We start from the raw sequence: 27831 nt of genomic DNA on the forward strand, positions 1-27831 counted from the left end.
AGGAGGAAGCTTGGGGAAGGGGACCCCAGGAAGTGACCTCACTTCCCTGGCAACAGAGCCCAACAGAACTTGGGACCCAGGTCACCAGGCACCCGCTGTGTAGAGAAGGACACTTCTCAACCTACTTGGCTGGTGAACTCAGCTCAGCTCAGACATGTTTTGTTGCATCCCAAGATCCCGAGGTCGCGGCCCCCGGAAAGCCCGCAGCAACGGCCTTTGCCAACAGTGCCGACAGTGGGTCGGGTCTCACCCCAGGCGCCTCTGGCCTTTTGGCCAGAGGGACCGAAAGGTAACACAGGGAGGCCCAGGGCAGGCCCGCCCAGGCCAGGCCACCACTCAGACCCCACCCGGGTGGCCCCACAGCCCCTTCCTGACTGGTGGCGGTGGGGCAGTCATGTTGGGGGGGTCCTGCCTCAAGCAAGAGCAGGCTGAGGAAGGGTCAGGTGCCTGGGGGGCCGATCACATCACCAACCTGGGTCCAAGCGGGCTGGCTGGGATGTGGAGAACCGGGGCAGGGCCCTGCTGCCCGAGGTGGCGCCCATGCCCTAGGGTGTGTCTCTTGCCTCCCGGGTGACTGAGATGACCAAGGTCCCAGTCTGATCAGGCAGCAGACGGTCGAGTGGGGCAGAAGCAGGAGTGGTCCTGGCCAGGCAGGGCTCTGAGACCTCCGGGCCGGGCCGGCTGCCGGTCACTGTCATTGCAGAGCCAGACACCGCAGGATCCGGGGAACCAGGACACTCATGCCAGCTCCCCAAGTGAGGGGCTGGTGTGCCACACTGTGGAAGGCCAGCACAGGCTCCGGAAGAGTCTGGGTATGAAGGGCTCCCCACCACCACGGCCTCCTGCCCAGACGTCGCCCAGGTCTCTCCCCAGGATCTTGCCCAGGGCTGAGGGGCAGCTCAGCACCCCCGGCTCTGACCTGGAGCACCGGGCCCACCACCCGGGGATTCAGGTAGAGGGCCAGGAGCCCCCCGAAGCACAGCCCAAAGGTGAGAAGGGCAGGGCCGGTGCGGGTGTGTAGGTGAGGGAGGGCGGAGGGCTGGGCCACACAGGGAGGCATTCCCAAAGTCTGCTGTTGGGACCAGAACAAAGACGGGCCTCAGACCACCTGTCTGGAAGAATTCAGTCACAGAACAAGTGCCTGTGGGCACTTGCTCGGTGGGAGCTGTCTGCAAAGCTCTGGGAAGATTTCTGTCCTTGAAAAGGCACGTGGAAAGGGAGCCACGTGGGTACCTTTTTCCAGGTTGTGCCTGAGCACAACCACTAGACTTAAAGCTCTCTCCACGTCCAACAGTTACAGGTCCAGAGCAGGCAGGGGCAGGGGAAGACGCCAGAGAACCAAAACAGGACCACCAGGGTCCAGCAGGAGACCGCGAACTCCCTCCAGCTGCTCCTGCTGAACATGAAGATCCTGCTGCTCCAACTGCATATGAAGAGCCTGCCATTCCTGCTGATCTAGCTGCTCCTGAAGAGCCCGCCGTTCCTGCTGATCTAGCCGCTCCTGAAGAGCCTGCCGCTCCTGAAGAGCCTGCCTCTCCTGCTGATCTAGCCGCTCCTGAAGAGCCCACGGCTCCTGAAGAGCCTGCCATTCCTGAAGAGCCCGCCGCTCCTGAAGCGCCTGCCGTTCCTGCTGATCTAGACACTCCTGAAGAGCCCGCCATTCCTGCTGATCTTGCCACTCCTGAAGAGCCTGCAGCTCCTGCTGATCTAGCCACTCCTGAAGAGCCTGCAGCTCCTGCTGATCTTGCCACTCCTGAAGAGCCTGCAGCTCCTGCTGATCTTGCTGCTCCTGAGAAGCCTGCAGTTCCTGCACCTGCACCTGGGCCGCTGGGCAGTGGAGAACCATTTTAGGCATCATCACCCACTAGGGCTGTGCCCCTCTGCACCCTCCTACACCTTCTCCAAAATCCCACCATAAATCCCCTCCGCTACCCGAAGTTGACTTCCCTGCCCCTGAATTTGCTTTTGTTTTGTTTTTCTTTAGTTTAGTTTATTTGTTTTACATCATTTATGGCATCCTATATTTTTCAATTTTCCACCTCCTTTAATAAAATACAGATTTTTTTCCCTTTTAAATTGTGCATTTCAGGAACATTAAGTGCATTCCCATGCTGTCCGACCATCACTATCATGTAGTTTTATGCTCTTTACGCTATTTATGCCTGTGAAGGACATCCCACCACGGCCTCAAACCCCTCCTCTGGACACTCCTGGGCATGCACACTCCTGGGCCTGCACACTCCTGGATCTGTACACTCCTGGGCCTTCCCTGGCATGGGCCTTCTCTGGCCCTGGCTTGCACACTACTGGGCCTGCACACTCCTGGATTGCACACTCATGGGCCTGCACACTCCAGGACATGCACAATCTTGAGCCTGAACACACCTGGACCTGTATACTCCTGATGTTGCACACTCCTGGGCCTGAACACTACTGGGCCTTCACACTGCTCGAGCTGCACACTCATGGGTCTGCACACAACAGGACCTGCACAATCTTGGGCATTAACACACCTTGGCCTGTATACACCTGATTCTGTACACTCCAGGGCCTGAAAAATGCTGGGCCTCACAGCCCTGGGCATGCATACTCCTGGGTCTGCACACTCCAGGGTCTGTACCCTCCTGGGCCTGCCATGGCCTGGGCCTGCACATACCTGGGCCTGCACACTCCTGGGCCTGCACAATGTTGGGCCTGCACACACCTGGGCCTGTATACTCCTGGACCTGCACACTCCTGTGACTGATCCCTACTGTGTCAGCACACTCCTGGGCCTGTACACTCCTGGGCCTGCCCCCAATTCGGCCGGCCCTCTCCTGGACCTGCACACTCCTGGCCTGCACACTCCAGGGCCTGCGCTCTCCTAGGCCTGCACGCTTCTGGGTCTGCACCAACCTGGGCTTGCACACTCTTCTCTCTGCACACTCCTGGGCCTAAACAATCCTGGGCCTGCACACTCCTGGGCCTGCACACACCTGGGCCTGTACACTCCTGGGCCTACACACACACACACAGGCCTGTACACTCCAGGCCAGCACAATCATGTGCCTCCTCCCTCCTGTGTGTGCACACTACTGGGCCTGCACACTCCTGGATTGCACACTCATGGGCCTGCACACTCCAGGACTTGCACAATCTTGAGCCTGAACACACCTGGGCCTGTATACTCCTGATTTTGCACACTCCTGGGCCTGAACACTGCTGGGCCTGCACAGCCCTACTGTACACGCCTGGGCGTGCACACTTCTGGGCCTGCACTCTACTTGGCCTGCACACTACTGGGCCTGCTCCCTCCTTTGCCTGCACACTCCTGGGCATGCACACTCCTGGGCCTGCACACTCCTGGGCCTGCCCTGTCCCTGGCACCAGCCTCCTTCACCCCAACGGTGCCACTCACACGGCTGCGGCGTCTAGCCAGGAGCCCCCAACCGAAACCCCTCCCGAGGGACCCCCTTGCCGGCCCCCAGGGAAGCAGCGGGGCTCCTCTTACCTGCGAGGCGGAGACGTAGTCCAGCTGCAGCCTGACGTCCAGCTGCCGGGCGTGCAGGGCCAGCTTGCATGAGGGCAGCAGGATGGCCGTGATCGGCTGGAAGCTGCCCCCGGAGCCACTACCGCCCCTTGGGGAAGAAGAGGAGGAAAATCCACGTCAGTGCCAAGAACACAGGACCCGTCCACAGAGGGCCCCTCAGGTGTGACAACCCCAGAGGCGCCCGCAGCCGACCTGGGCTGAGAGCCACTTTTCTCGCGGAAGCTCAAGGACCTATGCTGAGCCTCCCTCTCCCTCCCTAAAGAGGGAAAACCCAGAGGTTTTCTAACTTTGCACTCACTGTCCATGTATCAGCCATGTCTAGTTTACCTCCCCAGCAGGGCAGACCCCCTCCCTGCCTTCCCCACCCTCTGCAGGCGGCTCTCGGGGGCCGGAGGGGCGCCCTTCCTCCCTGAGGCCAGCCCTGCTGGGGCAGCAGGTGTAACAGAAAAGACCAAATCTGACTGCCTATTAGATCTGTTCTTTTTCCTTTAACCCTCTGCTGTTTTCCAGGCTGTCTTACCAGCTCTGCCCCTTTTGTAAAACAATGTTGCCTTCAGCCTGAAATTGACAGCAGAGCCTGTTCTCAAGGCTCTCAGCCTTCAGGATAAGAGCTCTTTTCCTCTCCTATACACACAACAAGCTGCAGAACAGAAAGTAACATTTGTTTTGTTAGAGGTTTTACAGGGGCCCCATGAGCTGACCCACAACTGCAAAAACAAAGAATTCCTGCACCAAGGACTTTGCACCAACCACCCACAACCCCTCTCCTTTCGAGTGTAAAAGGAGCCTGAAGTCTCACTCGGAGAAGGTGGCTCTCCAGGACATTAGCCTGCCATCTTCTCGGTCAGCTGCCTTTCCAAATAAACTCACTATTCTTTACCCCGACACCGCGTCTCCCGATTTCTTGGCCTGTCGTGCGACTTGCGGAATGAGTGTGGACTTGGAAACACAGGGAAGGAAAGCCAAGTCAGGACTCTCACCCTCTGCCTCTGCTCAGAATACCACCAAGGGGTTGCTGGGACAGTGGACGGAAAACTGAGGCTGCAACACGACCATGAGCACTGGGCCTGGGTGGGAGAGATGGCGGGTGCTGTCCGAAGCGCACCCGGCCTCCTTCCGAGTCACATCACACCCACGTCCCCAGACCCAGGGAGGCCTGGAGCCCCACACAGCAGAGCGCCTCCAAACCTGCAGATGCCCAGTGACCGGTCCACTGTGCACCCTCTGGCGCCCTCCTCCCCGCTCCTCCTCCTTCTGCCCCGCTGGCTCAGCCCTGGTCCCACCACATCCTCACCCAGGGCCAGCACTGCTGCAGGAACACCCTCGGCAGGCCGCCCAGCCTCACGCCCTCAGGTCCGCACACCTGGTTGGTGCAGCTCTGCCCCTTTCCAGCCCTCACCACCGGCTCTCCAACCGCCTGCTCTCCCGGCCTCCGCCCCCAGTCCTAGAGAGCGCCTCCTCTGGTCACGGCATCCTGCCCTCTAGGGTCGACAGGGTCTGCACATTCCTGGGCCTGCACACAACTGGGCCTGCACACTCTTGGACCTGCACACTCCTGGACCTACGCACACCGGGGCCTGCAGGAACCTGGGCCTGTACACTCCCGGGCCGGTTCCGTATTGAATCTGCACACTTCTGGGCCTGCACACTCATGGGCCTGCAAACTCCAGGACATGCACAATCTTGAGCCTGAACACACCTGGGCCTGTATATTCCTGATTTTGCCCAATCCTGGGCCTGAACACTGCTAGGCCTGCACAGCCCTAACCTGTACAGTCCTGGGCCTGCACACCCCTGTCTCTGCACACTCCGGAGTCTGCACACGCCTGGGGCTGCACACTCCTGGGCCTGTACACTCCTGGGCCTACACACTCCTGGGGGTGCTCACTGCTTGGCCTGCACACTCCTGGGCCTGCACATTCGAGGGCCTGTCCTCTCCAGGGCCTGCACACTCCTGGGACTGCAAAAACCTGGGCCTGCATGCTCTGGACCTGCGCACACCTGGGCCTGCACGAACCTGGGCCTGAACACTTCTGGCCCTGCACACTGCTGGGCCTACCTTCCCCTGGGCCCGCACAATCCCTCGTGTGCACACTACTTGGCCTGCACACTCCTGGGACTTCCCTCTAATGGGCCTGCCCCCAAGTCGCCCGGCCCTCTCCTGGACCTGCACACTCTTGGGCCTGCACACTGCTGGTCCTGCTCCCACTTGTGCCTGCACAATCCTGGGCCTACACACTCCAGGGCCTGCCCTCTGCTGGGCCCGCATACTCCTGGGACAGCAGACACCTGGGCCTACACAATCCTGGACCTACGCACACCTGGGACTGCATGAACCTTGGCTTGTACACTCCCAGGCCTTCTCCCACATATGCCCGTACACTCCTAGGCTTGTTCCCATCTGTGCCAGCACATTCCTGGGGCTGCACATGGCTTGGCCTGCACAGCCCTTGGCCTGTACAATCCTGGGCCTACACACTCCTGTCTCTGCACACGCCGGTGTCTGCACACACCTGGGTCTGCAACTCCTGGGCCTGCACACACCGGGTCCTGCCCTCTCCTGGGCCTGCACACACCTGGGACTGCACAGGCCTGGGCCTGCACTCTACTTGGCCTGCACACTGCTGGGCCTGCTCCCTCCTGTGACTGCATATTCCTAGGCAAGCACAGTCTTGGGCCTACACACATCTGGCCCTGCCCTATCCCAGGCCAGCCCACACCTCGGCCGACCCTCTCATGAACCTGCACACTCCTGGGCCTTCCCTCTCCTGGGCCTTCCCCCAATTCGGCCGGCCCTCTCCTGGACCTGTACACTCCTGGCCTGCACACTTCTAGGGCTTGCGCTCCCTTTGGCCTGCACACTCCTGGGTCTGCACCCACCTGGGCTTGCACACCCTTCTCTCTGCACACTCCTGGGCCTGCACACTCCTGGGCCTGCACACTCCTGGGCCTGCACATCCCACAGCCTGCACACACCTGGGCCTGTACACTCCTGGGCCTACACACACACACAGGCCTGTACACTCCTGGCCAGCACACTCGTGTGCCTCCTCCCTCCTGTGTGTGCACACTCCTGGGCCTGCACACTGCTAACCTTGAACACTCCTGCACCTGTTCCATCCTGTGATTGCACACTGCTGTGCCGACACACTCCCGGGCCTGTACAGTCCTGGGCCTAACCTGGCCTGGGCCTGCACCCTCCTTGTCCTGCGCACTCCTATGTCTGCACACTCCTGGGCCTGCACACTGCTGGGCCCGCACAATCCATCGTGTGCACACTCCAGGGCCTGCACACTCCTGGGCCTTCCCTCTCCTGGGCCTGCCCCCAATTCGGCCGGCCCTCTCCTGGACCTGTTCATTCCTGGGCCTTCACAATACTGGGCCTGCTCACACTTGTGCCTGCACACACCTGGGACTGCACCCTCCTCGGCCTGCTCCCTCCTGTGCCTGCACAGTCCTGCGCATGCACACTCCTGGGCCAGCACAATCCTGGATCTGTACACTCCTGGGCCTTCCCTGGCATGGGCCTTCTCTGGCCTGGGCTTGCACACTACTGGACCCGCACACTCCTTGATTGCACACTCATGGGCCTGCACACTCCAGGACAGGCACAATCTTGAGCCTGAACACACCTGGGCCTGTATACCCCTGATTCTGCACACTCCTGGGCCTGAACACTGCTGGGACTCACAGCCCTGGGCATGCATACTCCTGGGCCTGCACACTCCAGGGTCTGTACCCTCTTAGGCCTGCCCTGGCCTGGGCCTGCACCCTCCTTGGCCTGCACACTCCTCTGTCTGCACACTCCTGGGCCTGCACAAGGTTGGGCCTGCACACACCTGGGCCTGTATACTCCTGGATCTGCACACTCCTGTGACTGATCCCACCTATGTCTGCACACTCCTGGGCCTGCACACTGCTGGGCCTGCCCTCTCCTGGGCCCGCACAATCCCTCGAGTGCACACTCAGGGCCTGCACACTCATGGGCCTGCACACCCCTGGATATGTACACTCCTGGGCCTTCCCTGGCATGGGCCTTCTCTGGCCCTGGCTTGCACACTACTGGGCCCGCACACTCCTGGATTGCACACTCATGGGCCTGCACACTCCAGGACATGCACAATCTTCAGCCTGAACACACCTGGGCCTGTATACTCCTGATTTTGCACACTCCTGGGCCTGAACACTGCTAGGCCTGCACAGCCCTAACCTGTACATTCCTGGGCCTGCACACCCCTGTCTCTGCACACTCCGGAGTCTGCACACGCCTGGGGCTGCACACTCCTGGGCCTGTACACTCCTGGGCCTACACACTCCTGGGGGTGCTCACTGCTTGGCCTGCACACTCCTGGGCCTGCACAATCGAGGGCCTGTCCTCTCCAGGGCCTGCACTCTCCTGGGACTGCACGCACCTGGGCCTGCATGCTCCTGGACCTGCGCACACCTGGGCCTGCACGAACCTGGGCTTCTACACTCCTGGGCCTGCACACTCCTGTACATGCTCACTCCTGGGACTGTATAATCCTGGGCAAGCACAGTCTTGACCTACACACCCCTGGCCCTGCCCTATCCCGGGCCAGCCCCCACTTCGGCCGACCCTCTCATGGACCAGCACACTCCTGGCGCTGCACACTCCAGGGCCTGCTCCCATCTGTCCCTACACACTCCTTCGTCTGCAAACTCCTGGGCCTGCTCCCTCCTGTACCTACACACTCCTGGGCCTGCACATTCCAGGGCATGCCCTCTCCTGGGCCTGCACACTCCAAGGACTGCACACACCTGGGCCTGCTCACTCCTGTGACCGCATACTCCTCGGCCTACAAACTCCTTGTCCTGCACACTCCTTGGCCTGCCCCATTTGGCCCTGCCCTCTCCTGTGATGGCCCTCACCTTTCCTGCACTCTCCGGGGCCTGAACACTACTGCCCCTGCACACTCCTGGGCCTGCACACTTCTGTCCCTGCACACTCCTAGGCCTGCCCTCTCCTGGGCCCACACAATGCCTCGTCTGCACAGTCCTGGGCCTGCACACTCCTTGGCCTGCACACCAGCCCTCTGTGGGGCCCTTCCTTTGCTGAGTCTGTGCATGAGCTCCCTGTGATGCCAGCCCGCAGAGGTGACAGGTGCAGTAGGTGTTTGTGGTTCTAGAGACATGATGGCTTTCCTAGGAAGCCGGGTCCAGAATGATCCCCACTGCGCCGATGGGGGATTGGGGAGACCCTGAGAAGCAGGTGGCTTGTCCAGGGTGACAGCACTGCTGGCGGGGGAGCTGGGTCTGAAGCCAGCTGTGTCATCAGAGCTGTGACCCTGGCTGCATCCAGGCCTCCCCAGGGCTATAGGAGGGGCCGTGTTGGTGTCACTGGGTGGACATGGCATGGGGTGGGAAGTGAGCCATCAGCAGCCCAGAGAGGCCCTTGGGGAGCTTTGTGTAAGGAGGAAGCTTGGGGAAGGGGACCCCAGGAAGTGACCTCACTTCCCTGGCAACAGAGCCCAACAGAACTTGGGACCCAGGTCACCAGGCACCCGCTGTGTAGAGAAGGACACTTCTCAACCTACTTGGCTGGTGAACTCAGCTCAGCTCAGACATGTTTTGTTGCATCCCAAGATCCCGAGGTCGCGGCCCCCGGAAAGCCCGCAGCAACGGCCTTTGCCAACAGTGCCGACAGTGGGTCGGGTCTCACCCCAGGCGCCTCTGGCCTTTTGGCCAGAGGGACCGAAAGGTAACACAGGGAGGCCCAGGGCAGGCCCGCCCAGGCCAGGCCACCACTCAGACCCCACCCGGGTGGCCCCACAGCCCCTTCCTGACTGGTGGCGGTGGGGCAGTCATGTTGGGGGGGTCCTGCCTCAAGCAAGAGCAGGCTGAGGAAGGGTCAGGTGCCTGGGGGGCCGATCACATCACCAACCTGGGTCCAAGCGGGCTGGCTGGGATGTGGAGAACCGGGGCAGGGCCCTGCTGCCCGAGGTGGCGCCCATGCCCTAGGGTGTGTCTCTTGCCTCCCGGGTGACTGAGATGACCAAGGTCCCAGTCTGATCAGGCAGCAGACGGTCGAGTGGGGCAGAAGCAGGAGTGGTCCTGGCCAGGCAGGGCTCTGAGACCTCCGGGCCGGGCCGGCTGCCGGTCACTGTCATTGCAGAGCCAGACACCGCAGGATCCGGGGAACCAGGACACTCATGCCAGCTCCCCAAGTGAGGGGCTGGTGTGCCACACTGTGGAAGGCCAGCACAGGCTCCGGAAGAGTCTGGGTATGAAGGGCTCCCCACCACCACGGCCTCCTGCCCAGACGTCGCCCAGGTCTCTCCCCAGGATCTTGCCCAGGGCTGAGGGGCAGCTCAGCACCCCCGGCTCTGACCTGGAGCACCGGGCCCACCACCCGGGGATTCAGGTAGAGGGCCAGGAGCCCCCCGAAGCACAGCCCAAAGGTGAGAAGGGCAGGGCCGGTGCGGGTGTGTAGGTGAGGGAGGGCGGAGGGCTGGGCCACACAGGGAGGCATTCCCAAAGTCTGCTGTTGGGACCAGAACAAAGACGGGCCTCAGACCACCTGTCTGGAAGAATTCAGTCACAGAACAAGTGCCTGTGGGCACTTGCTCGGTGGGAGCTGTCTGCAAAGCTCTGGGAAGATTTCTGTCCTTGAAAAGGCACGTGGAAAGGGAGCCACGTGGGTACCTTTTTCCAGGTTGTGCCTGAGCACAACCACTAGACTTAAAGCTCTCTCCACGTCCAACAGTTACAGGTCCAGAGCAGGCAGGGGCAGGGGAAGACGCCAGAGAACCAAAACAGGACCACCAGGGTCCAGCAGGAGACCGCGAACTCCCTCCAGCTGCTCCTGCTGAACATGAAGATCCTGCTGCTCCAACTGCATATGAAGAGCCTGCCATTCCTGCTGATCTAGCTGCTCCTGAAGAGCCCGCCGTTCCTGCTGATCTAGCCGCTCCTGAAGAGCCTGCCGCTCCTGAAGAGCCTGCCTCTCCTGCTGATCTAGCCGCTCCTGAAGAGCCCACGGCTCCTGAAGAGCCTGCCATTCCTGAAGAGCCCGCCGCTCCTGAAGCGCCTGCCGTTCCTGCTGATCTAGACACTCCTGAAGAGCCCGCCATTCCTGCTGATCTTGCCACTCCTGAAGAGCCTGCAGCTCCTGCTGATCTAGCCACTCCTGAAGAGCCTGCAGCTCCTGCTGATCTTGCCACTCCTGAAGAGCCTGCAGCTCCTGCTGATCTTGCTGCTCCTGAGAAGCCTGCAGTTCCTGCACCTGCACCTGGGCCGCTGGGCAGTGGAGAACCATTTTAGGCATCATCACCCACTAGGGCTGTGCCCCTCTGCACCCTCCTACACCTTCTCCAAAATCTCACCATAAATCCCCTCCGCTACCCGAAGTTGACTTCCCTGCCCCTGAATTTGCTTTTGTTTTGTTTTTCTTTAGTTTAGTTTATTTGTTTTACATCATTTATGGCATCCTATATTTTTCAATTTTCCACCTCCTTTAATAAAATACAGATTTTTTTCCCTTTTAAATTGTGCATTTCAGGAACATTAAGTGCATTCCCATGCTGTCCGACCATCACTATCATGTAGTTTTATGCTCTTTACGCTATTTATGCCTGTGAAGGACATCCCACCACGGCCTCAAACCCCTCCTCTGGACACTCCTGGGCATGCACACTCCTGGGCCTGCACACTCCTGGATCTGTACACTCCTGGGCCTTCCCTGGCATGGGCCTTCTCTGGCCCTGGCTTGCACACTACTGGGCCTGCACACTCCTGGATTGCACACTCATGGGCCTGCACACTCCAGGACATGCACAATCTTGAGCCTGAACACACCTGGACCTGTATACTCCTGATGTTGCACACTCCTGGGCCTGAACACTACTGGGCCTTCACACTGCTCGAGCTGCACACTCATGGGTCTGCACACAACAGGACCTGCACAATCTTGGGCATTAACACACCTTGGCCTGTATACACCTGATTCTGTACACTCCAGGGCCTGAAAAATGCTGGGCCTCACAGCCCTGGGCATGCATACTCCTGGGTCTGCACACTCCAGGGTCTGTACCCTCCTGGGCCTGCCATGGCCTGGGCCTGCACATACCTGGGCCTGCACACTCCTGGGCCTGCACAATGTTGGGCCTGCACACACCTGGGCCTGTATACTCCTGGACCTGCACACTCCTGTGACTGATCCCTACTGTGTCAGCACACTCCTGGGCCTGTACACTCCTGGGCCTGCCCCCAATTCGGCCGGCCCTCTCCTGGACCTGCACACTCCTGGCCTGCACACTCCAGGGCCTGCGCTCTCCTAGGCCTGCACGCTTCTGGGTCTGCACCAACCTGGGCTTGCACACTCTTCTCTCTGCACACTCCTGGGCCTAAACAATCCTGGGCCTGCACACTCCTGGGCCTGCACACACCTGGGCCTGTACACTCCTGGGCCTACACACACACACACAGGCCTGTACACTCCAGGCCAGCACAATCATGTGCCTCCTCCCTCCTGTGTGTGCACACTACTGGGCCTGCACACTCCTGGATTGCACACTCATGGGCCTGCACACTCCAGGACTTGCACAATCTTGAGCCTGAACACACCTGGGCCTGTATACTCCTGATTTTGCACACTCCTGGGCCTGAACACTGCTGGGCCTGCACAGCCCTACTGTACACGCCTGGGCGTGCACACTTCTGGGCCTGCACTCTACTTGGCCTGCACACTACTGGGCCTGCTCCCTCCTTTGCCTGCACACTCCTGGGCATGCACACTCCTGGGCCTGCACACTCCTGGGCCTGCCCTGTCCCTGGCACCAGCCTCCTTCACCCCAACGGTGCCACTCACACGGCTGCGGCGTCTAGCCAGGAGCCCCCAACCGAAACCCCTCCCGAGGGACCCCCTTGCCGGCCCCCAGGGAAGCAGCGGGGCTCCTCTTACCTGCGAGGCGGAGACGTAGTCCAGCTGCAGCCTGACGTCCAGCTGCCGGGCGTGCAGGGCCAGCTTGCATGAGGGCAGCAGGATGGCCGTGATCGGCTGGAAGCTGCCCCCGGAGCCACTACCGCCCCTTGGGGAAGAAGAGGAGGAAAATCCACGTCAGTGCCAAGAACACAGGACCCGTCCACAGAGGGCCCCTCAGGTGTGACAACCCCAGAGGCGCCCGCAGCCGACCTGGGCTGAGAGCCACTTTTCTCGCGGAAGCTCAAGGACCTATGCTGAGCCTCCCTCTCCCTCCCTAAAGAGGGAAAACCCAGAGGTTTTCTAACTTTGCACTCACTGTCCATGTATCAGCCATGTCTAGTTTACCTCCCCAGCAGGGCAGACCCCCTCCCTGCCTTCCCCACCCTCTGCAGGCGGCTCTCGGGGGCCGGAGGGGCGCCCTTCCTCCCTGAGGCCAGCCCTGCTGGGGCAGCAGGTGTAACAGAAAAGACCAAATCTGACTGCCTATTAGATCTGTTCTTTTTCCTTTAACCCTCTGCTGTTTTCCAGGCTGTCTTACCAGCTCTGCCCCTTTTGTAAAACAATGTTGCCTTCAGCCTGAAATTGACAGCAGAGCCTGTTCTCAAGGCTCTCAGCCTTCAGGATAAGAGCTCTTTTCCTCTCCTATACACACAACAAGCTGCAGAACAGAAAGTAACATTTGTTTTGTTAGAGGTTTTACAGGGGCCCCATGAGCTGACCCACAACTGCAAAAACAAAGAATTCCTGCACCAAGGACTTTGCACCAACCACCCACAACCCCTCTCCTTTCGAGTGTAAAAGGAGCCTGAAGTCTCACTCGGAGAAGGTGGCTCTCCAGGACATTAGCCTGCCATCTTCTCGGTCAGCTGCCTTTCCAAATAAACTCACTATTCTTTACCCCGACACCGCGTCTCCCGATTTCTTGGCCTGTCGTGCGACTTGCGGAATGAGTGTGGACTTGGAAACACAGGGAAGGAAAGCCAAGTCAGGACTCTCACCCTCTGCCTCTGCTCAGAATACCACCAAGGGGTTGCTGGGACAGTGGACGGAAAACTGAGGCTGCAACACGACCATGAGCACTGGGCCTGGGTGGGAGAGATGGCGGGTGCTGTCCGAAGCGCACCCGGCCTCCTTCCGAGTCACATCACACCCACGTCCCCAGACCCAGGGAGGCCTGGAGCCCCACACAGCAGAGCGCCTCCAAACCTGCAGATGCCCAGTGACCGGTCCACTGTGCACCCTCTGGCGCCCTCCTCCCCGCTCCTCCTCCTTCTGCCCCGCTGGCTCAGCCCTGGTCCCACCACATCCTCACCCAGGGCCAGCACTGCTGCAGGAACACCCTCGGCAGGCCGCCCAGCCTCACGCCCTCAGGTCCGCACACCTGGTTGGTGCAGCTCTGCCCCTTTCCAGCCCTCACCACCGGCTCTCCAACCGCCTGCTCTCCCGGCCTCCGCCCCCAGTCCTAGAGAGCGCCTCCTCTGGTCACGGCATCCTGCCCTCTAGGGTCGACAGGGTCTGCACATTCCTGGGCCTGCACACAACTGGGCCTGCACACTCTTGGACCTGCACACTCCTGGACCTACGCACACCGGGGCCTGCAGGAACCTGGGCCTGTACACTCCCGGGCCGGTTCCGTATTGAATCTGCACACTTCTGGGCCTGCACACTCATGGGCCTGCAAACTCCAGGACATGCACAATCTTGAGCCTGAACACACCTGGGCCTGTATATTCCTGATTTTGCCCAATCCTGGGCCTGAACACTGCTAGGCCTGCACAGCCCTAACCTGTACAGTCCTGGGCCTGCACACCCCTGTCTCTGCACACTCCGGAGTCTGCACACGCCTGGGGCTGCACACTCCTGGGCCTGTACACTCCTGGGCCTACACACTCCTGGGGGTGCTCACTGCTTGGCCTGCACACTCCTGGGCCTGCACATTCGAGGGCCTGTCCTCTCCAGGGCCTGCACACTCCTGGGACTGCAAAAACCTGGGCCTGCATGCTCTGGACCTGCGCACACCTGGGCCTGCACGAACCTGGGCCTGAACACTTCTGGCCCTGCACACTGCTGGGCCTACCTTCCCCTGGGCCCGCACAATCCCTCGTGTGCACACTACTTGGCCTGCACACTCCTGGGACTTCCCTCTAATGGGCCTGCCCCCAAGTCGCCCGGCCCTCTCCTGGACCTGCACACTCTTGGGCCTGCACACTGCTGGTCCTGCTCCCACTTGTGCCTGCACAATCCTGGGCCTACACACTCCAGGGCCTGCCCTCTGCTGGGCCCGCATACTCCTGGGACAGCAGACACCTGGGCCTACACAATCCTGGACCTACGCACACCTGGGACTGCATGAACCTTGGCTTGTACACTCCCAGGCCTTCTCCCACATATGCCCGTACACTCCTAGGCTTGTTCCCATCTGTGCCAGCACATTCCTGGGGCTGCACATGGCTTGGCCTGCACAGCCCTTGGCCTGTACAATCCTGGGCCTACACACTCCTGTCTCTGCACACGCCGGTGTCTGCACACACCTGGGTCTGCAACTCCTGGGCCTGCACACACCGGGTCCTGCCCTCTCCTGGGCCTGCACACACCTGGGACTGCACAGGCCTGGGCCTGCACTCTACTTGGCCTGCACACTGCTGGGCCTGCTCCCTCCTGTGACTGCATATTCCTAGGCAAGCACAGTCTTGGGCCTACACACATCTGGCCCTGCCCTATCCCAGGCCAGCCCACACCTCGGCCGACCCTCTCATGAACCTGCACACTCCTGGGCCTTCCCTCTCCTGGGCCTTCCCCCAATTCGGCCGGCCCTCTCCTGGACCTGTACACTCCTGGCCTGCACACTTCTAGGGCTTGCGCTCCCTTTGGCCTGCACACTCCTGGGTCTGCACCCACCTGGGCTTGCACACCCTTCTCTCTGCACACTCCTGGGCCTGCACACTCCTGGGCCTGCACACTCCTGGGCCTGCACATCCCACAGCCTGCACACACCTGGGCCTGTACACTCCTGGGCCTACACACACACACAGGCCTGTACACTCCTGGCCAGCACACTCGTGTGCCTCCTCCCTCCTGTGTGTGCACACTCCTGGGCCTGCACACTGCTAACCTTGAACACTCCTGCACCTGTTCCATCCTGTGATTGCACACTGCTGTGCCGACACACTCCCGGGCCTGTACAGTCCTGGGCCTAACCTGGCCTGGGCCTGCACCCTCCTTGTCCTGCGCACTCCTATGTCTGCACACTCCTGGGCCTGCACACTGCTGGGCCCGCACAATCCATCGTGTGCACACTCCAGGGCCTGCACACTCCTGGGCCTTCCCTCTCCTGGGCCTGCCCCCAATTCGGCCGGCCCTCTCCTGGACCTGTTCATTCCTGGGCCTTCACAATACTGGGCCTGCTCACACTTGTGCCTGCACACACCTGGGACTGCACCCTCCTCGGCCTGCTCCCTCCTGTGCCTGCACAGTCCTGCGCATGCACACTCCTGGGCCAGCACAATCCTGGATCTGTACACTCCTGGGCCTTCCCTGGCATGGGCCTTCTCTGGCCTGGGCTTGCACACTACTGGACCCGCACACTCCTTGATTGCACACTCATGGGCCTGCACACTCCAGGACAGGCACAATCTTGAGCCTGAACACACCTGGGCCTGTATACCCCTGATTCTGCACACTCCTGGGCCTGAACACTGCTGGGACTCACAGCCCTGGGCATGCATACTCCTGGGCCTGCACACTCCAGGGTCTGTACCCTCTTAGGCCTGCCCTGGCCTGGGCCTGCACCCTCCTTGGCCTGCACACTCCTCTGTCTGCACACTCCTGGGCCTGCACAAGGTTGGGCCTGCACACACCTGGGCCTGTATACTCCTGGATCTGCACACTCCTGTGACTGATCCCACCTATGTCTGCACACTCCTGGGCCTGCACACTGCTGGGCCTGCCCTCTCCTGGGCCCGCACAATCCCTCGAGTGCACACTCAGGGCCTGCACACTCATGGGCCTGCACACCCCTGGATATGTACACTCCTGGGCCTTCCCTGGCATGGGCCTTCTCTGGCCCTGGCTTGCACACTACTGGGCCCGCACACTCCTGGATTGCACACTCATGGGCCTGCACACTCCAGGACATGCACAATCTTCAGCCTGAACACACCTGGGCCTGTATACTCCTGATTTTGCACACTCCTGGGCCTGAACACTGCTAGGCCTGCACAGCCCTAACCTGTACATTCCTGGGCCTGCACACCCCTGTCTCTGCACACTCCGGAGTCTGCACACGCCTGGGGCTGCACACTCCTGGGCCTGTACACTCCTGGGCCTACACACTCCTGGGGGTGCTCACTGCTTGGCCTGCACACTCCTGGGCCTGCACAATCGAGGGCCTGTCCTCTCCAGGGCCTGCACTCTCCTGGGACTGCACGCACCTGGGCCTGCATGCTCCTGGACCTGCGCACACCTGGGCCTGCACGAACCTGGGCTTCTACACTCCTGGGCCTGCACACTCCTGTACATGCTCACTCCTGGGACTGTATAATCCTGGGCAAGCACAGTCTTGACCTACACACCCCTGGCCCTGCCCTATCCCGGGCCAGCCCCCACTTCGGCCGACCCTCTCATGGACCAGCACACTCCTGGCGCTGCACACTCCAGGGCCTGCTCGCATCTGTCCCTACACACTCCTTCGTCTGCAAACTCCTGGGCCTGCTCCCTCCTGTACCTACACACTCCTGGGCCTGCACATTCCAGGGCATGCCCTCTCCTGGGCCTGCACACTCCAAGGACTGCACACACCTGGGCCTGCTCACTCCTGTGACCGCATACTCCTCGGCCTACAAACTCCTTGTCCTGCACACTCCTTGGCCTGCCCCATTTGGCCCTGCCCTCTCCTGTGATGGCCCTCACCTTTCCTGCACTCTCCGGGGCCTGAACACTACTGCCCCTGCACACTCCTGGGCCTGCACACTTCTGTCCCTGCACACTCCTAGGCCTGCCCTCTCCTGGGCCCACACAATGCCTCGTCTGCACAGTCCTGGGCCTGCACACTCCTTGGCCTGCACACCAGCCCTCTGTGGGGCCCTTCCTTTGCTGAGTCTGTGCATGAGCTCCCTGTGATGCCAGCCCGCAGAGGTGACAGGTGCAGTAGGTGTTTGTGGTTCTAGAGACATGATGGCTTTCCTAGGAAGCCGGGTCCAGAATGATCCCCACTGCGCCGATGGGGGATTGGGGAGACCCTGAGAAGCAGGTGGCTTGTCCAGGGTGACAGCACTGCTGGCGGGGGAGCTGGGTCTGAAGCCAGCTGTGTCATCAGAGCTGTGACCCTGGCTGCATCCAGGCCTCCCCAGGGCTATAGGAGGGGCCGTGTTGGTGTCACTGGGTGGACATGGCATGGGGTGGGAAGTGAGCCATCAGCAGCCCAGAGAGGCCCTTGGGGAGCTTTGTGTAAGGAGGAAGCTTGGGGAAGGGGACCCCAGGAAGTGACCTCACTTCCCTGGCAACAGAGCCCAACAGAACTTGGGACCCAGGTCACCAGGCACCCGCTGTGTAGAGAAGGACACTTCTCAACCTACTTGGCTGGTGAACTCAGCTCAGCTCAGACATGTTTTGTTGCATCCCAAGATCCCGAGGTCGCGGCCCCCGGAAAGCCCGCAGCAACGGCCTTTGCCAACAGTGCCGACAGTGGGTCGGGTCTCACCCCAGGCGCCTCTGGCCTTTTGGCCAGAGGGACCGAAAGGTAACACAGGGAGGCCCAGGGCAGGCCCGCCCAGGCCAGGCCACCACTCAGACCCCACCCGGGTGGCCCCACAGCCCCTTCCTGACTGGTGGCGGTGGGGCAGTCATGTTGGGGGGGTCCTGCCTCAAGCAAGAGCAGGCTGAGGAAGGGTCAGGTGCCTGGGGGGCCGATCACATCACCAACCTGGGTCCAAGCGGGCTGGCTGGGATGTGGAGAACCGGGGCAGGGCCCTGCTGCCCGAGGTGGCGCCCATGCCCTAGGGTGTGTCTCTTGCCTCCCGGGTGACTGAGATGACCAAGGTCCCAGTCTGATCAGGCAGCAGACGGTCGAGTGGGGCAGAAGCAGGAGTGGTCCTGGCCAGGCAGGGCTCTGAGACCTCCGGGCCGGGCCGGCTGCCGGTCACTGTCATTGCAGAGCCAGACACCGCAGGATCCGGGGAACCAGGACACTCATGCCAGCTCCCCAAGTGAGGGGCTGGTGTGCCACACTGTGGAAGGCCAGCACAGGCTCCGGAAGAGTCTGGGTATGAAGGGCTCCCCACCACCACGGCCTCCTGCCCAGACGTCGCCCAGGTCTCTCCCCAGGATCTTGCCCAGGGCTGAGGGGCAGCTCAGCACCCCCGGCTCTGACCTGGAGCACCGGGCCCACCACCCGGGGATTCAGGTAGAGGGCCAGGAGCCCCCCGAAGCACAGCCCAAAGGTGAGAAGGGCAGGGCCGGTGCGGGTGTGTAGGTGAGGGAGGGCGGAGGGCTGGGCCACACAGGGAGGCATTCCCAAAGTCTGCTGTTGGGACCAGAACAAAGACGGGCCTCAGACCACCTGTCTGGAAGAATTCAGTCACAGAACAAGTGCCTGTGGGCACTTGCTCGGTGGGAGCTGTCTGCAAAGCTCTGGGAAGATTTCTGTCCTTGAAAAGGCACGTGGAAAGGGAGCCACGTGGGTACCTTTTTCCAGGTTGTGCCTGAGCACAACCACTAGACTTAAAGCTCTCTCCACGTCCAACAGTTACAGGTCCAGAGCAGGCAGGGGCAGGGGAAGACGCCAGAGAACCAAAACAGGACCACCAGGGTCCAGCAGGAGACCGCGAACTCCCTCCAGCTGCTCCTGCTGAACATGAAGATCCTGCTGCTCCAACTGCATATGAAGAGCCTGCCATTCCTGCTGATCTAGCTGCTCCTGAAGAGCCCGCCGTTCCTGCTGATCTAGCCGCTCCTGAAGAGCCTGCCGCTCCTGAAGAGCCTGCCTCTCCTGCTGATCTAGCCGCTCCTGAAGAGCCCACGGCTCCTGAAGAGCCTGCCATTCCTGAAGAGCCCGCCGCTCCTGAAGCGCCTGCCGTTCCTGCTGATCTAGACACTCCTGAAGAGCCCGCCATTCCTGCTGATCTTGCCACTCCTGAAGAGCCTGCAGCTCCTGCTGATCTAGCCACTCCTGAAGAGCCTGCAGCTCCTGCTGATCTTGCCACTCCTGAAGAGCCTGCAGCTCCTGCTGATCTTGCTGCTCCTGAGAAGCCTGCAGTTCCTGCACCTGCACCTGGGCCGCTGGGCAGTGGAGAACCATTTTAGGCATCATCACCCACTAGGGCTGTGCCCCTCTGCACCCTCCTACACCTTCTCCAAAATCCCACCATAAATCCCCTCCGCTACCCGAAGTTGACTTCCCTGCCCCTGAATTTGCTTTTGTTTTGTTTTTCTTTAGTTTAGTTTATTTGTTTTACATCATTTATGGCATCCTATATTTTTCAATTTTCCACCTCCTTTAATAAAATACAGATTTTTTTCCCTTTTAAATTGTGCATTTCAGGAACATTAAGTGCATTCCCATGCTGTCCGACCATCACTATCATGTAGTTTTATGCTCTTTACGCTATTTATGCCTGTGAAGGACATCCCACCACGGCCTCAAACCCCTCCTCTGGACACTCCTGGGCATGCACACTCCTGGGCCTGCACACTCCTGGATCTGTACACTCCTGGGCCTTCCCTGGCATGGGCCTTCTCTGGCCCTGGCTTGCACACTACTGGGCCTGCACACTCCTGGATTGCACACTCATGGGCCTGCACACTCCAGGACATGCACAATCTTGAGCCTGAACACACCTGGACCTGTATACTCCTGATGTTGCACACTCCTGGGCCTGAACACTACTGGGCCTTCACACTGCTCGAGCTGCACACTCATGGGTCTGCACACAACAGGACCTGCACAATCTTGGGCATTAACACACCTTGGCCTGTATACACCTGATTCTGTACACTCCAGGGCCTGAAAAATGCTGGGCCTCACAGCCCTGGGCATGCATACTCCTGGGTCTGCACACTCCAGGGTCTGTACCCTCCTGGGCCTGCCATGGCCTGGGCCTGCACATACCTGGGCCTGCACACTCCTGGGCCTGCACAATGTTGGGCCTGCACACACCTGGGCCTGTATACTCCTGGACCTGCACACTCCTGTGACTGATCCCTACTGTGTCAGCACACTCCTGGGCCTGTACACTCCTGGGCCTGCCCCCAATTCGGCCGGCCCTCTCCTGGACCTGCACACTCCTGGCCTGCACACTCCAGGGCCTGCGCTCTCCTAGGCCTGCACGCTTCTGGGTCTGCACCAACCTGGGCTTGCACACTCTTCTCTCTGCACACTCCTGGGCCTAAACAATCCTGGGCCTGCACACTCCTGGGCCTGCACACACCTGGGCCTGTACACTCCTGGGCCTACACACACACACACAGGCCTGTACACTCCAGGCCAGCACAATCATGTGCCTCCTCCCTCCTGTGTGTGCACACTACTGGGCCTGCACACTCCTGGATTGCACACTCATGGGCCTGCACACTCCAGGACTTGCACAATCTTGAGCCTGAACACACCTGGGCCTGTATACTCCTGATTTTGCACACTCCTGGGCCTGAACACTGCTGGGCCTGCACAGCCCTACTGTACACGCCTGGGCGTGCACACTTCTGGGCCTGCACTCTACTTGGCCTGCACACTACTGGGCCTGCTCCCTCCTTTGCCTGCACACTCCTGGGCATGCACACTCCTGGGCCTGCACACTCCTGGGCCTGCCCTGTCCCTGGCACCAGCCTCCTTCACCCCAACGGTGCCACTCACACGGCTGCGGCGTCTAGCCAGGAGCCCCCAACCGAAACCCCTCCCGAGGGACCCCCTTGCCGGCCCCCAGGGAAGCAGCGGGGCTCCTCTTACCTGCGAGGCGGAGACGTAGTCCAGCTGCAGCCTGACGTCCAGCTGCCGGGCGTGCAGGGCCAGCTTGCATGAGGGCAGCAGGATGGCCGTGATCGGCTGGAAGCTGCCCCCGGAGCCACTACCGCCCCTTGGGGAAGAAGAGGAGGAAAATCCACGTCAGTGCCAAGAACACAGGACCCGTCCACAGAGGGCCCCTCAGGTGTGACAACCCCAGAGGCGCCCGCAGCCGACCTGGGCTGAGAGCCACTTTTCTCGCGGAAGCTCAAGGACCTATGCTGAGCCTCCCTCTCCCTCCCTAAAGAGGGAAAACCCAGAGGTTTTCTAACTTTGCACTCACTGTCCATGTATCAGCCATGTCTAGTTTACCTCCCCAGCAGGGCAGACCCCCTCCCTGCCTTCCCCACCCTCTGCAGGCGGCTCTCGGGGGCCGGAGGGGCGCCCTTCCTCCCTGAGGCCAGCCCTGCTGGGGCAGCAGGTGTAACAGAAAAGACCAAATCTGACTGCCTATTAGATCTGTTCTTTTTCCTTTAACCCTCTGCTGTTTTCCAGGCTGTCTTACCAGCTCTGCCCCTTTTGTAAAACAATGTTGCCTTCAGCCTGAAATTGACAGCAGAGCCTGTTCTCAAGGCTCTCAGCCTTCAGGATAAGAGCTCTTTTCCTCTCCTATACACACAACAAGCTGCAGAACAGAAAGTAACATTTGTTTTGTTAGAGGTTTTACAGGGGCCCCATGAGCTGACCCACAACTGCAAAAACAAAGAATTCCTGCACCAAGGACTTTGCACCAACCACCCACAACCCCTCTCCTTTCGAGTGTAAAAGGAGCCTGAAGTCTCACTCGGAGAAGGTGGCTCTCCAGGACATTAGCCTGCCATCTTCTCGGTCAGCTGCCTTTCCAAATAAACTCACTATTCTTTACCCCGACACCGCGTCTCCCGATTTCTTGGCCTGTCGTGCGACTTGCGGAATGAGTGTGGACTTGGAAACACAGGGAAGGAAAGCCAAGTCAGGACTCTCACCCTCTGCCTCTGCTCAGAATACCACCAAGGGGTTGCTGGGACAGTGGACGGAAAACTGAGGCTGCAACACGACCATGAGCACTGGGCCTGGGTGGGAGAGATGGCGGGTGCTGTCCGAAGCGCACCCGGCCTCCTTCCGAGTCACATCACACCCACGTCCCCAGACCCAGGGAGGCCTGGAGCCCCACACAGCAGAGCGCCTCCAAACCTGCAGATGCCCAGTGACCGGTCCACTGTGCACCCTCTGGCGCCCTCCTCCCCGCTCCTCCTCCTTCTGCCCCGCTGGCTCAGCCCTGGTCCCACCACATCCTCACCCAGGGCCAGCACTGCTGCAGGAACACCCTCGGCAGGCCGCCCAGCCTCACGCCCTCAGGTCCGCACACCTGGTTGGTGCAGCTCTGCCCCTTTCCAGCCCTCACCACCGGCTCTCCAACCGCCTGCTCTCCCGGCCTCCGCCCCCAGTCCTAGAGAGCGCCTCCTCTGGTCACGGCATCCTGCCCTCTAGGGTCGACAGGGTCTGCACATTCCTGGGCCTGCACACAACTGGGCCTGCACACTCTTGGACCTGCACACTCCTGGACCTACGCACACCGGGGCCTGCAGGAACCTGGGCCTGTACACTCCCGGGCCGGTTCCGTATTGAATCTGCACACTTCTGGGCCTGCACACTCATGGGCCTGCAAACTCCAGGACATGCACAATCTTGAGCCTGAACACACCTGGGCCTGTATATTCCTGATTTTGCCCAATCCTGGGCCTGAACACTGCTAGGCCTGCACAGCCCTAACCTGTACAGTCCTGGGCCTGCACACCCCTGTCTCTGCACACTCCGGAGTCTGCACACGCCTGGGGCTGCACACTCCTGGGCCTGTACACTCCTGGGCCTACACACTCCTGGGGGTGCTCACTGCTTGGCCTGCACACTCCTGGGCCTGCACATTCGAGGGCCTGTCCTCTCCAGGGCCTGCACACTCCTGGGACTGCAAAAACCTGGGCCTGCATGCTCTGGACCTGCGCACACCTGGGCCTGCACGAACCTGGGCCTGAACACTTCTGGCCCTGCACACTGCTGGGCCTACCTTCCCCTGGGCCCGCACAATCCCTCGTGTGCACACTACTTGGCCTGCACACTCCTGGGACTTCCCTCTAATGGGCCTGCCCCCAAGTCGCCCGGCCCTCTCCTGGACCTGCACACTCTTGGGCCTGCACACTGCTGGTCCTGCTCCCACTTGTGCCTGCACAATCCTGGGCCTACACACTCCAGGGCCTGCCCTCTGCTGGGCCCGCATACTCCTGGGACAGCAGACACCTGGGCCTACACAATCCTGGACCTACGCACACCTGGGACTGCATGAACCTTGGCTTGTACACTCCCAGGCCTTCTCCCACATATGCCCGTACACTCCTAGGCTTGTTCCCATCTGTGCCAGCACATTCCTGGGGCTGCACATGGCTTGGCCTGCACAGCCCTTGGCCTGTACAATCCTGGGCCTACACACTCCTGTCTCTGCACACGCCGGTGTCTGCACACACCTGGGTCTGCAACTCCTGGGCCTGCACACACCGGGTCCTGCCCTCTCCTGGGCCTGCACACACCTGGGACTGCACAGGCCTGGGCCTGCACTCTACTTGGCCTGCACACTGCTGGGCCTGCTCCCTCCTGTGACTGCATATTCCTAGGCAAGCACAGTCTTGGGCCTACACACATCTGGCCCTGCCCTATCCCAGGCCAGCCCACACCTCGGCCGACCCTCTCATGAACCTGCACACTCCTGGGCCTTCCCTCTCCTGGGCCTTCCCCCTATTCGGCCGGCCCTCTCCTGGACCTGTACACTCCTGGCCTGCACACTTCTAGGGCTAGCGCTCCCTTTGGCCTGCACACTCCTGGGTCTGCACCCACCTGGGCTTGCACACCCTTCTCTCTGCACACTCCTGGGCCTGCACACTCCTGGGCCTGCACACTCCTGGGCCTGCACATCCCACAGCCTGCACACACCTGGGCCTGTACACTCCTGGGCCTACACACACACACAGGCCTGTACACTCCTGGCCAGCACACTCGTGTGCCTCCTCCCTCCTGTGTGTGCACACTCCTGGGCCTGCACACTGCTAACCTTGAACACTCCTGCACCTGTTCCATCCTGTGATTGCACACTGCTGTGCCGACACACTCCCGGGCCTGTACAGTCCTGGGCCTAACCTGGCCTGGGCCTGCACCCTCCTTGTCCTGCGCACTCCTATGTCTGCACACTCCTGGGCCTGCACACTGCTGGGCCCGCACAATCCATCGTGTGCACACTCCAGGGCCTGCACACTCCTGGGCCTTCCCTCTCCTGGGCCTGCCCCCAATTCGGCCGGCCCTCTCCTGGACCTGTTCATTCCTGGGCCTTCACAATACTGGGCCTGCTCACACTTGTGCCTGCACACACCTGGGACTGCACCCTCCTCGGCCTGCTCCCTCCTGTGCCTGCACAGTCCTGCGCATGCACACTCCTGGGCCAGCACAATCCTGGATCTGTACACTCCTGGGCCTTCCCTGGCATGGGCCTTCTCTGGCCTGGGCTTGCACACTACTGGACCCGCACACTCCTTGATTGCACACTCATGGGCCTGCACACTCCAGGACAGGCACAATCTTGAGCCTGAACACACCTGGGCCTGTATACCCCTGATTCTGCACACTCCTGGGCCTGAACACTGCTGGGACTCACAGCCCTGGGCATGCATACTCCTGGGCCTGCACACTCCAGGGTCTGTACCCTCTTAGGCCTGCCCTGGCCTGGGCCTGCACCCTCCTTGGCCTGCACACTCCTCTGTCTGCACACTCCTGGGCCTGCACAAGGTTGGGCCTGCACACACCTGGGCCTGTATACTCCTGGATCTGCACACTCCTGTGACTGATCCCACCTATGTCTGCACACTCCTGGGCCTGCACACTGCTGGGCCTGCCCTCTCCTGGGCCCGCACAATCCCTCGAGTGCACACTCAGGGCCTGCACACTCATGGGCCTGCACACCCCTGGATATGTACACTCCTGGGCCTTCCCTGGCATGGGCCTTCTCTGGCCCTGGCTTGCACACTACTGGGCCCGCACACTCCTGGATTGCACACTCATGGGCCTGCACACTCCAGGACATGCACAATCTTCAGCCTGAACACACCTGGGCCTGTATACTCCTGATTTTGCACACTCCTGGGCCTGAACACTGCTAGGCCTGCACAGCCCTAACCTGTACATTCCTGGGCCTGCACACCCCTGTCTCTGCACACTCCGGAGTCTGCACACGCCTGGGGCTGCACACTCCTGGGCCTGTACACTCCTGGGCCTACACACTCCTGGGGGTGCTCACTGCTTGGCCTGCACACTCCTGGGCCTGCACAATCGAGGGCCTGTCCTCTCCAGGGCCTGCACTCTCCTGGGACTGCACGCACCTGGGCCTGCATGCTCCTGGACCTGCGCACACCTGGGCCTGCACGAACCTGGGCTTCTACACTCCTGGGCCTGCACACTCCTGTACATGCTCACTCCTGGGACTGTATAATCCTGGGCAAGCACAGTCTTGACCTACACACCCCTGGCCCTGCCCTATCCCGGGCCAGCCCCCACTTCGGCCGACCCTCTCATGGACCAGCACACTCCTGGCGCTGCACACTCCAGGGCCTGCTCCCATCTGTCCCTACACACTCCTTCGTCTGCAAACTCCTGGGCCTGCTCCCTCCTGTACCTACACACTCCTGGGCCTGCACATTCCAGGGCATGCCCTCTCCTGGGCCTGCACACTCCAAGGACTGCACACACCTGGGCCTGCTCACTCCTGTGACCGCATACTCCTCGGCCTACAAACTCCTTGTCCTGCACACTCCTTGGCCTGCCCCATTTGGCCCTGCCCTCTCCTGTGATGGCCCTCACCTTTCCTGCACTCTCCGGGGCCTGAACACTACTGGCCCTGCACACTCCTGGGCCTGCACACTTCTGTCCCTGCACACTCCTAGGCCTGCCCTCTCCTGGGCCCACACAATGCCTCGTCTGCACAGTCCTGGGCCTGCACACTCCTTGGCCTGCACACCAGCCCTCTGTGGGGCCCTTCCTTTGCTGAGTCTGTGCATGAGCTCCCTGTGATGCCAGCCCGCAGAGGTGACAGGTGCAGTAGGTGTTTGTGGTTCTAGAGACATGATGGCTTTCCTAGGAAGCCGGGTCCAGAATGATCCCCACTGCGCCGATGGGGGATTGGGGAGACCCTGAGAAGCAGGTGGCTTGTCCAGGGTGACAGCACTGCTGGCGGGGGAGCTGGGTCTGAAGCCAGCTGTGTCATCAGAGCTGTGACCCTGGCTGCATCCAGGCCTCCCCAGGGCTATAGGAGGGGCCGTGTTGGTGTCACTGGGTGGACATGGCATGGGGTGGGAAGTGAGCCATCAGCAGCCCAGAGAGGCCCTTGGGGAGCTTTGTGTAAGGAGGAAGCTTGGGGAAGGGGACCCCAGGAAGTGACCTCACTTCCCTGGCAACAGAGCCCAACAGAACTTGGGACCCAGGTCACCAGGCACCCGCTGTGTAGAGAAGGACACTTCTCAACCTACTTGGCTGGTGAACTCAGCTCAGCTCAGACATGTTTTGTTGCATCCCAAGATCCCGAGGTCGCGGCCCCCGGAAAGCCCGCAGCAACGGCCTTTGCCAACAGTGCCGACAGTGGGTCGGGTCTCACCCCAGGCGCCTCTGGCCTTTTGGCCAGAGGGACCGAAAGGTAACACAGGGAGGCCCAGGGCAGGCCCGCCCAGGCCAGGCCACCACTCAGACCCCACCCGGGTGGCCCCACAGCCCCTTCCTGACTGGTGGCGGTGGGGCAGTCATGTTGGGGGGGTCCTGCCTCAAGCAAGAGCAGGCTGAGGAAGGGTCAGGTGCCTGGGGGGCCGATCACATCACCAACCTGGGTCCAAGCGGGCTGGCTGGGATGTGGAGAACCGGGGCAGGGCCCTGCTGCCCGAGGTGGCGCCCATGCCCTAGGGTGTGTCTCTTGCCTCCCGGGTGACTGAGATGACCAAGGTCCCAGTCTGATCAGGCAGCAGACGGTCGAGTGGGGCAGAAGCAGGAGTGGTCCTGGCCAGGCAGGGCTCTGAGACCTCCGGGCCGGGCCGGCTGCCGGTCACTGTCATTGCAGAGCCAGACACCGCAGGATCCGGGGAACCAGGACACTCATGCCAGCTCCCCAAGTGAGGGGCTGGTGTGCCACACTGTGGAAGGCCAGCACAGGCTCCGGAAGAGTCTGGGTATGAAGGGCTCCCCACCACCACGGCCTCCTGCCCAGACGTCGCCCAGGTCTCTCCCCAGGATCTTGCCCAGGGCTGAGGGGCAGCTCAGCACCCCCGGCTCTGACCTGGAGCACCGGGCCCACCACCCGGGGATTCAGGT

At 61.1% G+C, this 27831-nt stretch overlaps 2 protein-coding genes across 3 annotated transcripts in view; both read right to left on the reverse strand.

The window, feature by feature from the left end:
• Window positions 1-1020: 1020 nt before the first annotated feature.
• Window positions 1021-27624, reverse strand: LOC140690075 (uncharacterized). Of its 2 annotated transcripts, XM_072951593.1 has the most exons (5): window positions 27350-27624; window positions 21409-21535; window positions 18391-18694; window positions 10488-10786; window positions 1021-1726 (listed from the first exon to the last, which is right to left on the reverse strand). In XM_072951593.1, the coding sequence occupies exons 3-5, from the start codon at window positions 18458-18460 to the stop codon at window positions 1295-1297; spliced, it is 801 nt and encodes a 266-aa protein (XP_072807694.1). In that variant the 5' UTR covers window positions 18461-18694; window positions 21409-21535; window positions 27350-27624; the 3' UTR covers window positions 1021-1294. The 2 variants fall into 2 exon arrangements, with proteins under 2 accessions (XP_072807694.1, XP_072807695.1); XM_072951594.1 differs by lacking the exons at window positions 10488-10786; window positions 18391-18694; window positions 21409-21535; window positions 27350-27624 and adding exons at window positions 3491-3617; window positions 9432-9706 and having other exon boundaries at window positions 1021-1827.
• LOC140690092 (uncharacterized) overlaps window positions 18939-27831 on the reverse strand; it is an 80773-nt gene continuing 71880 nt past the window's right edge. The window contains exon 5 of the mRNA XM_072951623.1: window positions 18939-19644. Coding sequence (XP_072807724.1) covers window positions 19213-19644 — 432 coding nt within the window. The 3' untranslated portion in view covers window positions 18939-19212. The remainder of the gene's footprint in view (window positions 19645-27831) is intronic.

Source organism: Vicugna pacos, chromosome 28 (assembly GCF_048564905.1).
Source record: "Vicugna pacos chromosome 28, VicPac4, whole genome shotgun sequence".
Lineage (NCBI taxonomy): Eukaryota > Metazoa > Chordata > Mammalia > Artiodactyla > Camelidae > Vicugna > Vicugna pacos.

Coding starts and splice junctions, on each gene's coding strand:
- LOC140690075 (XM_072951593.1), bottom strand. CDS start 18,460: ATGGGCGCCACCTCGGGCAGCAGGGCCCTGCCCCGGTTCTCCACATCC. Junction 10,787..18,390: donor GCCAGCCCGCTTGGACCCAG/GTTGGTGATGTG, acceptor TCCACTGCCCAG/CGGCCCAGGTGCAGGTGCAG. Junction 1,727..10,487: donor TAGATCAGCAGGAGAGGCAG/GCTCTTCAGGAG, acceptor CAGGAGCTGCAG/GCTCTTCAGGAGTGGCTAGA.